The sequence below is a fragment of the Protomyctophum parallelum genome (assembly GCF_964188405.1).
Source record: "Protomyctophum parallelum genome assembly, chromosome: 8".
Lineage (NCBI taxonomy): Eukaryota > Metazoa > Chordata > Actinopteri > Myctophiformes > Myctophidae > Protomyctophum > Protomyctophum parallelum.
Window position 1 is genome coordinate 16,422,743 of NC_139703.1, and position 15,000 is coordinate 16,437,742.

General features: G+C 44.5%; 1 protein-coding gene across 1 annotated transcript in view; it reads left to right on the forward strand.

Annotated features, from left to right (window-relative positions):
• Positions 1-15,000, forward strand: part of ptprt (protein tyrosine phosphatase receptor type T) — a gene marked incomplete at its 3' end in the record, with an annotated part of 182,030 nt that overhangs the window by 164,105 nt on the left and 2,925 nt on the right. The window contains 7 exon segments of the mRNA XM_083771503.1: positions 3,969-4,123; positions 8,007-8,142; positions 9,048-9,197; positions 10,596-10,769; positions 11,069-11,200; positions 11,700-11,825; positions 14,067-14,230. Coding sequence (XP_083627629.1) covers positions 3,969-4,123; positions 8,007-8,142; positions 9,048-9,197; positions 10,596-10,769; positions 11,069-11,200; positions 11,700-11,825; positions 14,067-14,230 — 1,037 coding nt within the window.

The following is a 15,000-nucleotide window of genomic DNA, read 5'->3' on the forward strand; positions in this document are numbered from 1 at the left end:
CTGTCAAATACTGGAGAGGAGAGGAGAGGAGAGGCTACATTTTTTAATCCTTTTGATACTATATTCAAACTTTTTTTCCCCAAATATCTGCAAGCTCTGCACTATAATGAGCTTGTATAGCTGCTATTTTTGAATAGCCAACCAATGTGCTATATACCCTATTATATACAGTGTTGTGACTAACGCCCTTACATCGCGTTATGTTACATAACGTAACTACTATTTGCAGTAACTTGTAACCTAACGCTTTACATTTCCCATTCCATAACTTATAGTTATGGAATAGTTATTGTGCGAGCGTTACCCGCGTTATGGTGTTAAGTCAACTTACGTGATCAGTGAAAAAAGTCTCGCCATGCAGCTCCGTGAGTCTATCATACAGGCGTGACGTCTCTGTGCTGCTGAAGTGAAGGGGGCAAATAAAGTTGTGAATCGATATAATTCAACTAAACTGCGGGAGAAACACAGATGTACAAGCCCAACACGCTGTGCATTGCGACGGGTAGATAACTTGAAGATCTGCTACTTCCAGCGCAGGAAGGGCGCATGCTTATGACGCTCTTTAACTATGCATTCAGCAGCCAGTGACAGACTCACAACACAGAAGTTGACAGAACACACGCGCGCACTGCAGAAGACGGAATGCACAGGCAGATCCGACACAAATTTATTGCACACATCTGTGCTTTGCCTTTCATCCACGCTTCCATAGCCTTTTAAATCTTATTTCCCATACACGGGCACAAGCAACGTGATATCAGCAGCTGCAGCTTCCATCCGATCTGTGGTGGTGTTCTGTTGACGAGGGAAGCTACTAGCTAGCATGGGAGCTAACGTTAGTTGCACTATGTACTTTCCATCCGTTCCCCTTCCCCAACCCCTCACAGTCACACTCGCTGCTGCGTTTACACGGGCAGACTGTATCGTTGCGTCTGCCCGTGTTTAATGGTCAGGGTTTCAGGCAGGTTTCAGGCAGACCTGTCAAAACGATGCACTTCCCAAAACAGACAAAAAGAGACATGCCACCACCTTAGAGTATAGGCCACCACCTATAAATTCAAACCCACCTCTGGAATATTGCACAGTTTTTCTCTAATAAAGTTGTTTTTATTTGTTTTATCATGTTCTCCTTGAAAAGTGTCTTTAAGTACTCAGAGAAGCTTTATATAAATAATATTATCACTATTATTATTACTAAAAGCTCACTGCTCAGGTCAAATAGGCCTATTGATATGCAATTAAAATGTGATTAATTGAGATGAATTCATCACAAAGCCTCCAATTAATTAGATGTTTTTTAATGAAGTCCCAAGTCTCCCAACCCTATTCTTTATAGATCTAGCTTCAAAAGAAAAGTTCCTATATTCGGTATTCGGTTTCGGCCGTTTTTTATATTATTATTTTTTTAAGTAAAGTAAAGTAAAGTAGTTACTTTCATAATTTAATGTAAAGTAAAGTAACAAATTACTTTTTTAGATAAGTAACGATAACTATAATTCCTTACTTTTTAAAAGTAACTTCCCCAACACTGATTATATACCCTATTGTCCTGAATATAAGCAGGGCTGCCAAGTTTCAGCAAAATGGCAAGAGTGAGACCTTAGTGACATGATGTGTTTGGCCGCCGCCGAAACAATGTTGGCCTTTTTAATGTCGATTTGGCCTTTTCTTTTACATCGATTTAGAGGAATACAGACATTCCACCGTAGAAAATATATCCTAAAATATATGAACATATATTTTTAAATGCCACATATGATTAACATATATGTGGATATGAGCTTTATATGACAAATGTATTTCCTATAAATCCACTATACTTTATATGCACATATTATTAACCAGAATATGGCATTATATATTCTGCATAGGCTATATTTGTGTATAGCCTATAATATATTGGCATATGTTCATATATATATTTCCTTTCCATGTGTTGAGTGGGAAAACCTGTTTTAAATGCATTAGACCTATAGTGGTTCTCAAACCTTTACCATAATCTTTCTTTAAACTGCAAGAGAAAATGATAGCTATAAATGATGATGCTGAATGATAACCCACCCTTTGAATAATAGCATTTAACACAATGAGTGAGATTTGCACCAGGTCAATAAGAGATGGTGGGCTGTATTTTGCGTGTCTAAGTACTAGGTCTTATTACTTAACTTAAGACCTGGAGGCGTGATCAATGCCATTTGGCTATTCTGAGTGGCCAAAGAGCATTGACCACGCCTCCAGGTCTTAAGTTAAGTAATAACACCTGGTACTTAACCCATTTAGGCCTGACGTCGAAATTGATAAAATTGCAAAAAATTGCATATTTTCCGAGTCCCGGAAAAGATGCGCTGTGATTGGCCAGTATAGTCACTTGAGTGGCAGCGTGCCGTAATGTGCCTTCCACACTTCCGGCGTATTTCCTTCCCCAGTGTAAATCGTTCCACCCCTCCTTCAACACACATCGCTCCAACGAACTGCATCGGCCAATAAGGCATCTATCTCTATGTCTAGAACAGGGGTCTGCAACAGGGCCACTAGGGGACCCCTAGTGGCTCCCTGTAGCATTAAAAGTAGCAATAAATTAATTTTCATTTATGGTTTCTGTAGGAGGCCAAACGTGACAAGCATTCTTAATATTTATTCTACACATTTTTACAAAATTGGAAAACGTAACTAAACTAAAATTTGCGTCATAGCATGCGACACACTCAGTGCCGTGCCAGCCAGGTGTCTATTATAAACAAACCGGTGGGCGTGTGTGAGGATGCTGCCTGCTACGCTACTACGGCTTCTACAGGGAAAGAAATAAAGATAGCCGACGAAAAACAGAGGATTTAACAGTTTGTGGACAGAGGCTTTTGCCTTCACAGCCAATGCAGATTGACTGCCTGTATGTTTAATCTGCAGTGAGAAGCTATCAAACAACAAAAAAAGTTACGTTGAAAGACATTTCCAGGGAAAGCATGCTAAATTCTGCTAGTTTCGTTGCAACCCGGGAGATAATAAAGCTTGGCAAGCTGCATTATAATGCGTAATTTTCTTTGCGGCTCCAGATTGATTTTGAATTTATTTTTGGTCGAAAATGGCTCTTTCAACATCTTGGGTTGCAGACCCCTGGTCTAGAAGCACAGGATGTAGAACTAAACTATAGTTCTAGATACAGTGGTTCCCAAAGTGGGGTCCGGGGACCCCCAGGCGTCCTTGAGGGAGTTCCAGGGGGTCCCCAGCTAAATGTTAAATTAACATGTGTTAAACTTACAATATAAGTTGGGGGTCTCAGAGATATAAATGCCATTAAATGGTGGTCCGTAGACTAATTCATGTCAAACTGGGGGTCCTTGAAATTAAACGGATTGAGAATCACTGCTAGAGACGTAAAAATGTTCTCTTATGGGGGTCCCTGGCATATCTTTTCTAATGGCAGTCCGCGGGCTAATTAGTGTCAATTTGGGGGTCCTTGACATGAAGAAGTTTGAGAACCAGTGTTCTAGAACCACAGGATGTAGAAGTAAAAGACAAAGGGTTTCCATCCATCCCACACAGGGATGTCCTGTAAGAGTATTTACATGTCTCTTAGATTTTCCTCAACTTGCATGAATTGGGTCCTACTAACAGTCCGACAGCTGTCAGTCCGACACCCTATACGCAAAACCCAACCCTAAACCTATAGTTTTAATTAGTTTTAATCTGCCACACATGTCATGGGGGAGCCACAGTGAGTTTTAACCTAAGCCACGGGTTAGTTGAAACCACGCATGTCTGGAGTTGTTGGACTGTTGTCTGTCTAACAAATGTATGCACCCTGTGTGAATTTCCTTAACTCTTTCTCTGTGTGTGTGTGTGTGTGTGTGTGTGTGTGTGTGTGTGTGTGTGTGTGTGTGTGTGTGTGTCTGTGTGTGTGTGTGTGTGTGTGTGTGTGTGTGTGTGTCTGTGTGTGTGCGCGTGCATGTGCGTGTGCGTGTGTGCGTCAGAAGGGCCACCACGAGATCCGTGAGTTGCGTCAGTTCCACTTCACGTCGTGGCCGGACCACGGCGTGCCGTGTTTCGCCACTGGTCTGCTGGGCTTCATACGACAGGTCAAGTTCCTCAACCCGCCCGACGCTGGACCTATCGCTGTCCACTGCAGGTAACGGTGCTTTTTTCCCTAAATGTTTATCTCACAATTTTGTATATTAAGTATATTTTCTCAGTGTCAATTGCCAGTTGTCCTTGGCGCAACATACACTCCCTCTGCCAACCTGGGGAGAGCAACGGATTGACCTCATGCTTCCTTCCATACATGAGGAGTCCAAGACGCTTAATTCTTATCACCTGACAGGGGAGAGTTTCCCCGGTAGGACGTAACACGTGGAAGGAACACGTTATTCCGACCAGTTCCTTTCCCCTCCATCAGGCGCCCCGGGCTTGTCCAGGGGGAGGTAGTTTAGAGGCCAGGATTACTGCATGTCTCGGCATGCAGTAATGCATGCATCGGTACATCTGGGAACCAGGAGATGGCGCCGTAGGAGGAGATGACCTACCTCGCCAGCAATGGACCACATTGAACCGCTTAAGAACTGGGGTTGGGCGCTTCAATGCGTCGATGCAGAAGTGGGGATTGGCGGACAGTGCGGCATGTGAGTGCGGTGACCCGGAGGCCGGCCTCTTTGACCTGGGACCAGAGATGCGAGCGTGGCTCCACGACACCGAGTTGGAACTCTAACGTTACACGAAAGAAGAAGAAGACTGCATGTCTTTTGTGAGGGTACCTATCCTACCCAAGGGGACACCCTAGGCCTAGGGGACACGGGGAGAGCATGCAAACTCAAACAGTGTTAATTTTGACAGTAACTTTTGATGTAGTTTTAGTAAAACATTTGTCATCTGATAAGCTATCGGTTAATTTTGTTGATAAAAAAGGTATTGATGACGTTGCGTTGGCTGCTTTTACACTTTGTCGCATGCTGAAAATATCCAATCTACTATTTTCAGAGCGCAACATCACCCGAGCGAAAACCAAAACGGACTTGTCTTTTATTTCCACTAGTAGCTCTACTTTTTTTTTTCTTAATTTGGTCAACGCAAAACTAGGCTAAAGTGTCTAGACATCTCATTAGTCTAGTTTTGCGTTGACAAAATTGTCAATATATTTAGTCATCATAGCTTTGTTTTGATTTGTTTTTTGTTTTAAAAACGAAAGGTTGTCGACAAACCTTTTTTGCCACAGTTGTTCTAGATGAAATCAACACTGGCAGGTAACCACATTATTTCCAAACTGCGGTGTCAGGTGGCAATAATGAGAGCGCAACGCAGGCCAGCGCTCTGTGGATTCCTCTATAGAGACCAACCTTCACAGAGTCCCACAGAGTGTGTTCCACTTGTGTGGAGCATTCAAGATGAAAGCACAAATATTTTCTCGTTCACTGTTCATTCGTGGAAATAATGTGTGTCTGTCGGCGCGTTTGATATCCCGTAGTTTTAGATTTTGAAAATGTAAATAAATACAATGGGAGTGTCCCCTTACTCCCTCACATAAAAAACATGCAGTAATCCTGGTATACTGCCTCCCCCTGTTCAGCCGGGGAGCGTGATGGAGGGGAAAGGAATAACGCGTTCTTTCCACGTGTCGGCCTGCTCACTCCTCATGCATTGAAGGAAGCATGTGAGCTCAGTTCGGGCCTTCCGGGCTCTCCCCAGGTCGGCAGAGGGATCGCCCAGGATTAGAGTTTATAGGCAAATTGACACCGGGTGAGAAATGGGTTACAAACATTGTGGGATAAAAGGAAAAGAAAGAAAGAAAGAAAGAAAGAAAGGTAGGTACTTGAGCGTGTCTCACTCTACAAAAGTAGTTAGACAGGTACATGTCTCACTCTACAAAAGTAGTTAGACAGGTACAGTACATGTCTCACTCTACAGAAGCAGTTAGACAGGTACATGTCTCACTCTAGAGAAGCAGTTAGACAGGTGCATGTCTCACTCTACAGAAGCAGTTAGACAGGTACATGTCTCACTCTAGAGAAGCAGTTAGACAGGTGCATGTCTCACTCTACAGAAGCAGTTAGACAGGTACATGTCTCACTCTAGAGAAGCAGTTAGACAAGTGCATGTCTCACTCTACAGAAGCAGTTAGACAGGTACATGTCTCACTCTACAGAATCAGTTAGACAGGTACATGTCTCACTCTAGAGAAGCAGTTAGACAGGTGCATGTCTCACTCTACAGAAGCAGTTAGACAGGTACATGTCTCACTCTACAGAAGCAGTTAGACAGGTACATGTCTCACTCTAGAGAAGCAGTTAGACAGGTTCATGTCTCACTCTAGAGAAGCAGTTAGACGGGTGCATGTCTCACTCTACAGAAGCAGTTAGACAGGTGCATGTCTCACTCTAGAGAAGCAGTTAGACAGGTGCATGTCTCACTCTACAGAAGCAGTTAGACAGGTACATGTCTCACTCTACAGAAGCAGTTAGACAGGTACATGTCTCACTCTAGAGAAGCAGTTAGACAGGTGCATGTCTCACTCTACAGAAGCAGTTAGACAGGTACTGTACATGTCTCACTCTACAGAAGCAGTTAGACAGGTGCATGTCTCACTCTAGAGAAGTAGTTAGACATGTACACGTATCACTCTATATAGAAGTAGTTAGACAGGTACATGTCTCACTCTACAGAAGCAGTTAGACAGGTACATGTCTCACTCTACAGAAGCAGTTAGACAGGTACATGTCTCACTCTAAAGAAGCAGTTAGACAGGTACATGTCTCACTCTACAGAAGCAGTTAGACAGGTGCATGTCTCACTCTACAGAAGCAGTTGGAGAGGTGCATGTGTCACTCTAGAGAAGCAGTTAGACAGGTGCATGTCTCACTCTACAGAAGCAGTTAGACAGGTGCATGTCTCACTCTAGAGAAGCAGTTAGACAGGTGCATGTCTCACTCTAGAGAAGCAGTTAGACAGGTGCATGTCTCACTCTACAGAAGCAGTTAGACAGGTGCATGTCTCACTCTACAGAAGCAGTTAGACAGGTGCATGGTCACTGATGACTGCAGCTTGGAGTCCAAGAATCTCTGTGTGAGTTTGTTTTTGGCACCTACCATCTAGAGGACATGCACGCACGCGTGCACACACGGATGCACGCACGCACGCACACACACACGCACACACACACACACACACACACACACACACACACACACACACACACACCGACACACAAACACACAAACATTAATCACACAGGCTGACAGCAAACCTATAGAGATTTCTCTATCTGTTCCTCTACTGTTGTTGTATCTCCTTCACGCTCTGTAGGTCTCTCTCTCTCTCTCTCTCTCTCTGTCTCTCTCTCTCTGTCTCTCTCTCTCTCTATGTCTCTCTCTCTCTCTCTCTACCTGTAAATCTCACACGCATTCAATTCAAGTAGCTTTATTGGCCTGAATGTAACAATTACATTCAGCCAAAGCATCACGTGCAGACAGCAGACAGTGAGTGAAACCCAGATGCAGAACACAGACAAAGGAGACGTATAGATGAAGTGAACTAAAGCGTCTGCATTCACTAAATAACAAAGGTACATGTACATAGGCTCCAAGGTGCTAGCTGAGAATATCACTGAGCACAGAGAGTTTTTCAGCCAGGTTTAAGTAGCCAGGTGATGGCCAGGACCTCCCCACTCTGCATGAAATAGCAGATCTGCTATTTCATGCAGAGTGCAGCTCCAACCTAAAGGTCAAGAGCACAGAGGGACAAAACAAGCCAGCTGCCGTGACAAATGCACCGTATTGAACTGTTTGTGTGTGTGTGTGTGTGTGTGTGTGTGTGTGTGTGTGTGTGTGTGTGTGTGTGTGTCTGTGTCTGTGTCTGTGTGTCTGTCTGTCTGTCTGTGCATGCGCTGTGTGTGTGTGTGTGTGTGTGTCTGTCTGTCTGTCTGTCTGTCTGTCTGTCTGTCTGTCTGTCTGTCTGTCTGTCTGTCTGTCTGTCTGTCTGTGCATGTGCTGTGTGTGTGTGTGTGTGTGTGTGTGTGTGGTCAGTGCGGGGTCAGGGAGGTCAGGCTGCTTCATAGCGGTGGACATCATGCTGGACATGGCAGAGAACGAGGGTGTGGTCGATGTCTTCAACTGCATCAGAGAGCTGCGGTCGCAAAGGGTCAACATGGTGCAGACAGAGGTACGCACGCACGCACGCACGCACACACGCACACACACACACACACACACGCACACGGGTCAGTCGTTATGCTGTCCGCCATCAATTTTGACGTCCCATTATTCCGATTAGGGTTAGTGCAAGGTTAGGATAAGGGATACAGTTAGTTTAGCGCACGGAGCAGGCACTGGAGAATTATTGGTTCACCGATCAGAGCCCCCCCCTGCCCCCCTCCGCCCCTCCCTGGTAGAAAACAGCTAGAAATTGACTCACTATATTGAGAGCGACGCCCCCTCTCTCTGCACTGTAGTTCACTCACACTCCTAGACCAGGATATGTCTCACGTTTCCCCAGGCTTTCATGGGTACAGAGGCGACCTCATTGGCCGCTGCAATTCATTGGAGCGATCTAAATCTCCTAAATATATATCAGCATAGCATCCCATAGCATCATTTGTGGGTGTGTGAATATGTTATTTTAGAAACATTATCCGGGTGCTGGCTCCCCCCTCCACATTATCCTGGTAATATAATATAGGTCTCACTGGCATTTCAGACTCGAAGGCCTCATACACACATGTCAAACCACGTGACTTCCATTGGAAAAGCATTGAGAATGAGGCGGCCATGAAACACAGACAGAACAGATCATGTCTGTCCGGCATGTGTTGCGGTCCTTGACATGAAATAGTTTGAGAACCACTGACATAGAAACATAGGTTTTTCAGAAAACTGTCAGGATTTAGAAGACATTTGTAGAATTGTCCTCGGATCTAAATGGGTTAACCCACGCCTTATTGTGTATGTGTTGCTGCGTGCGCGCCTTTGTGTGTGTGTGTGTGTGTGTGTGTGTGTGTGTGTGTGTGTGTGTGTGTGTGTGTGTGTGTGTGTGTGTGTGTGTGTGTGTGTGTGTGTGTGTGTCCACAGGAGCAGTATGTGTTTGTGCATGACGCCATCTTGGAGGCGTGTCTGTGTGGGAACACGGCCATCCCAGTGTGTGAGTTCAGAGCTGTTTATTACAACATCAGCAGGATCGACCCTCAGACCAACTCCTCACAGATCAAAGACGAGTTCCAGGTACTTAAAACGCAGCCTGCAGGGCTTGTAGATCTGCTATTTGAAAGGAAATAAATATTATGTTATTTAACCTTATTATTAATACAAGAATTAAAGCTGCTATAAGCAATAATATGTACACATTTTAATGACCTTTTTCTCTTTTTTTTGAGGGGCGCTAGCCCCTCCTATATACAGCTTTAATCTTTGTTGTTCAACGATGCTTGTTTAAGAAAACGCCATAGACAATAAAGAAAAATGTAATGTTTGTGTTGAGGACTTAAACAAACATTAGAACCCGTTGCGTAAACAAACATTATGTTGTAATTGATGTTGTAAGATGATAAGAGCGCCCCTCTCTTCACACAGGTGTGATTTTTGGTATTTAGACAGCCAGCAATGGGTAAAACGCTCCTAAAAAATGTAGTCTCTGTGACACATCTAGGGGCCACAATCTGCATTCAAAGATGTTCCTAGAAGCTTTGTCATTGGTCGATTTGCCTGTCTACTTCCTGATTGGTTAGTCATTTCGACCGGGTTTTTCCAACCAATGACAAAGCTTCTAGGGACATCTTTGAATGCAGATTGTGGCCCCTAGATGTGTCACAGAGACTTCCTTTTTTTGGGAGCGTTTTACTCATTGCTGGCTGTCTAAAAAAAAAAAAAAAAAAAGGTAATTACAAATTTGACATAGTATTGCTTATAGCAGCTTTAAGTAAGTAAGCAAGTCAAGCATTAAAAGTCCTTAAATTGCAACTGTATGTTGGTTTGTTTACTGTTGAGTGAGAAAACACTGTTACACATTAAGCTAATCATCTGGGGACCTCCCAAATTAATTTGGAGACCCACAAGTTGCATTCCTAATTTAGGAATGCACATGGCCACCACATGATTAGCTTAGGAATCCCAAGCCAATCATTTGGTGGCCAGGTGGTTGGTGATTGGTCAGTGGGAGATTTGACCAGGTGGTTGGTGATTGGTCAGTGGGAGATTTGACCAGGTGGTTGGTGATTGGTCAGTGGGAGATTTGACCAGGTGGTTGGTGATTGGTCAGTGGGAGATTTAATAGAGCCAACGATGTCTTTAACGTCTTTTTCTTGAACGCCCAGAGTGCCAAAACATTATTGAACATCTTTTTGGGAGTTTTATTGATTCAGTTTGAGATCGGTCTTCACCACTGTGTGGACAGCTCTCCGTTGCTAGGCTGTGGTCCGTCAGTCAAAAAGTTCCCCTCCGTTTCACTGCCATGTTTACTGAAATCTCAAAACCCTTTCATCGCATATAAATACATTCATTTGGATCCTTGATATGAAACACTGATGTAGGTTGTAGGCCCTACGCTACAGCTGCTTCATTGGTCCGTTCCTGCTGTCTCTCTCTCTTCATTGGTACGTTCCCGCTGTCTCTGTCTTCTACCAGACTCTGAACATAGTGACCCCTAGAGTGCGACCGGAGGACTGCAGCGTGGGTCTGCTGCCCCGGAACCAGGATAAGAACAGAAGCATGGACGTCCTGTCAGCGGACAGGTGTCTGCCGTTCCTAATCTCTGTAGACGGAGAGACTTCTAACTACATTAACGCTGCTCTGATGGACGTGAGTACACACATGGATTAAAACACTTTAAATTGAAAACTACGGACCTACGGGTTATAAATGCATTCAGCCCATGAAGCGAACAGTTGGGGCAGCAGGGTAAGCACCGTGTCTATATGTTGAGAGCTCTAGGGTGCCGTGCTCGCCACCATGGGACGAGAGACCTTAGACTCTCGCAGGTTGAAAATGTCCAAATCGATAAAATGCATCTACGAGAGTACATTATAAACTATATGATACCAGTTAAACAATGAACCTAGCATCCGTCTAAACGCCACATGTTTGTTTGTTGTTCGCAGAGTCACAAGCAGCCTGCAGCCTTCATCGTTACCCAGCATCCTTTGCCCAACACCATGGCGGATTTCTGGAGGCTGGTGTTTGATTATAACTGTAGTTCTATCGTCATGCTGAACGAGATGGACGCAGCGCAGGTACACGCATACACACATGCTCGCACACACACGTGTACACGTACACACATAAAAAGTTGTTTCACCTCAACTGTCTTACCTCAGTGTGTGGGTTTAGGGGGTTATGTTCAACTCCTTTCAACAAAACAGAACACCTTGCAACTGCCATTGGGAATAATGGTTGCAAACAGTTGCAATTAAGTAGTTGCATGTTGCAAGGAGTTGCATGGCGACTAGCCTCGAAAAACCCAGACGTTCTTATTTCCAGGGAGAGAAAAAGAAAATCTGAGGCCGAGTCAACTAAAATTTGGCATACAGTAGCGCAAACGTCGCTCACTCTCTGCTGATTTCTGATCTTCTGCACCTTGGTTAAATTGATGGCTTTAGGGCTAGAGTGCTCTTCAGTGTGCGTAGATTCAGGAACAGGAACAGATCACAGCTAAGAAAACATTGGTGTATATGACAAAAAATCTCTCTCTCTCTCTCCTCTCTCTCTCTCTCTCTCTCTCTCTCTCTCTAGCTGTGTGTACAGTACTGGCCAGAGAAGAGTACGTGTTGTTATGGACCGGTCCAGGTGGAGTTCATATCAGCTGACATCGACGATGATGTCATCAAACGCATCTTCAGAATCTGCAACATGGCCAGAGTACGTCTTCTCCTCTCCTCTCCTCTCCTCTCCTCTCCTCTCCTCTCCTCTCCTCTCCTCTCCTCTCCTCTCCTCTCCTCTCCTCTCCTCTCCTCTCCTCTCCTCTCCTCTCCTCTCCTCATTTTCTTACTCATCTATGCATGACAACATGAATGTTTATTGCCCTCCCCACAAGCACGCACGCACGCACGCACTCACGCACGCACGCATACAGTGAGCAGTGTAGCATGAAATGACTGGTATCTGGTAACAACACATCCTCCATATAAACTAGCCTGCACCGTGTGTGCACACGTGCACGTGCGAGGGCGTGAGTGTGTGCGTGAGTGTGAGTGTGTGAGTGCGTGAGTGTGTGCATGCGTGTGCGCATTCAATACATTGACTCCCATTTAATTCCATGCATTTGATTGACGGGGACAGTGGAGATGTTTTCCTGTTGGAAGTTGGCCATTTACTTTTGCCATACGAAACAAGTCTAATAATAATAGGCAACCATTAGTACCATTCTACATCTCTAGGCTGTGAGTGTCAGATCATTGCTTTTATAGATTCCATCAAGGGAAGCCATCATGTGTTCTGGTGGTGGTCACACATGATGGAAGATGGAAGCGTGTGACCTCTGTTGACTGTGGATGTGTTTGTGTGTGTGTAGATTTCTGTTGTTTACATTCTGTAAACTGTCTGTGTGTTGTGTGCTTGCGTGCGTGATTGTGTGTGTGCTGCGTGCATGCAACATACTCTCACTCCCCCAGATTGAAACAAAAAACGTCCAGTCGCTAGTTTAAAGTCTTCTTTCAATTATCCTGATGTCTTTTTTTGTCAATTCTGGTCCCATTCCTTTTAAAGTTGATGATAAAGTATGCAAGTATCCTTCTAAGGCTTCTTGTTGCATTCCGGTACCGGAAATCCAAGATGGGTGGATTTGAAACAGTGGCTTCAGTAGCCTACGTACGGCCTTAGATATATAAGAAAGGTTAGATGACTCACCAATGGAGAGCGACGTCGCTACGGTGCACCATAACCTTGTGTCTATGGGGCATGTACTTTTTAAATAACCATAACTTAAATTTTTTCCCCAAACGGTTTGGTCTGTTATAAACGTCAGAGACTTATATGCTTTTATATGACGTTCATATAAAAAACATTAAGCAGATAAGCCACGTTGACAACGTTTGTAAATCCGTCAAGATTAGAGTGAGTTATGACTGTTTTTGTTTGAGCTGAACTACGGTTGTCCCGATTAGATCGGGTGATTGGGGACATTGGGGCCGATCACGTCATTTTCAAATGATCAGAATCGGATCGGGAGCCAAAAAAACGTGATCGGGAGGACATCCCTAGTAGAGTTCTCATCGGGCCCGAAAATTAAGGCCCGGCCCTAACTGGGCCCTAACTGATCAGGCCCTAGGCCCGGCCCGGCCCGACTAATTAGCATAGATTTTAGGCCCCAACCGGCCCTAAAATGTCGGGTCGGGTCCGACGGGTCGGGCCTGGTCGGGTTTGTGCAGAATTTGAGAACTCTACACAGAGTAAAAGTGAAACGCCAGTCAACACCATCTTCATAATAGATAAATACACAAACAGACAGAACAGAACTATTATTTTTATTATTCTAAACAAATTCAATATATATATTTTTTTTTCATGGAGCCCCAGGCCCGGCCCAGCCCTACTGATTAGCATACATTTTAGGCCCGGCCCGGCCCTAAAATGTCGGGTCCGGCCTGGTCGGGTTCGGGCAGAGTTTGAGAACTCTAATCCCTAGTATCAATATAATATCCATATCATGATATTAGACTGGATATTGTTTGTGATTTGGGATATTATACTATTGTGATATGGCATAAATGTGTTCTATAAAATATAAATAGCGGATCGGGGAAAATCGCTGTCGGCGGATGCTCAAAATCAAATGATCGGAATCGGATTGGGGGCAAAATAAAAGGTGATCGGGACATCCCTGATGGGTACATCCCTGATGGGTACATACCTGATGGGTACATACCTGATGGGTACATACCTGATGGGTACATACCTGTAATTGGATGCTAGATTCTGTAGCAGCTACAAACACTGGGCGTTGCTCGTATCTTCACGTGGCTGCAGCTTCCATTGAAAATTAATGGTAACCAGTAGCTTTGTGAGATCAGCCATCAGCTGGATGAAGCTGACACTGAAATCTCTCTCTCTCTCTCTCTCTCTCTCTCTCTCTCTCTCTCTCTCTATCATTCCGACCGTCAGCCTCAGGATGGCTATCGTCTGGTGCAGCACTTCCAGTTCATTGGCTGGCCGGCCTACAGGGACACGCCCCTCTCCAAGCGCTCTGTGCTCCAATTGGTCAGAAGACTGGCCAAGTGGCAGGAGCAGTATGACGGGGGTGATGGACGCACCGTGGTGCATTGTCTGTAAGTATACGTATATACGCACGCACGCACACACACACACGCACGCACGCACACACGCACGTACACACACACCCAAGTCTGATTTCACTCCTGCTAGATTAGAATGATCTAGTGGTCAGGATTAGATTAGAATGATCTAGTGGTCAGGATTAGATTAGAATGATCTAGTGGTCAGGATTAGATTAGAATGATCTAGTGGTCAGGATTAGATTAGAATGATCTAGTGGTCAGGCGGGCAGACGGTGCAGGTGACAAATATAAAATATATACCGTTGATCCGATCCGAATTGTGTTCAAGTGTGTTCAAGTTTTCATTAAGTTAATTTTAATTTATTTTATTTTTTATGACCTCAATTACACCCCAAAAACCTTAACTTTGGACATTCAGTGGATTTCTTTTGTTTGTCTGTGAAGCCCTTTGAGCTGCAATGCAGGCAAAACAATGACATCTGCTGGCAGCCTGGCACATCCCATTGACATATATGGGATTTGCAGGCTGTGACATCACAAACAGCAGGAAAGTCAGAGCAGCCAGAAAACCCCAGACCACAGAAAATCTACTTAATGTTAAAAGTTCAGGTTTTGTGGGTGCAATTGAGTCAAACTGGGGGTCCTTGAAATTAAACGGGTTGAGAATCTCTGCTAGATCCGTAAAAACTTATCTTATGGGGGTCATATATTTTCTAAGGGGGTCTAATTTGAGGGTCCTTGACATGAAAAGGTTTGGAAACCATTGCTTTCCTGCTTTCACTGCTTATAAGCAGTGAGCA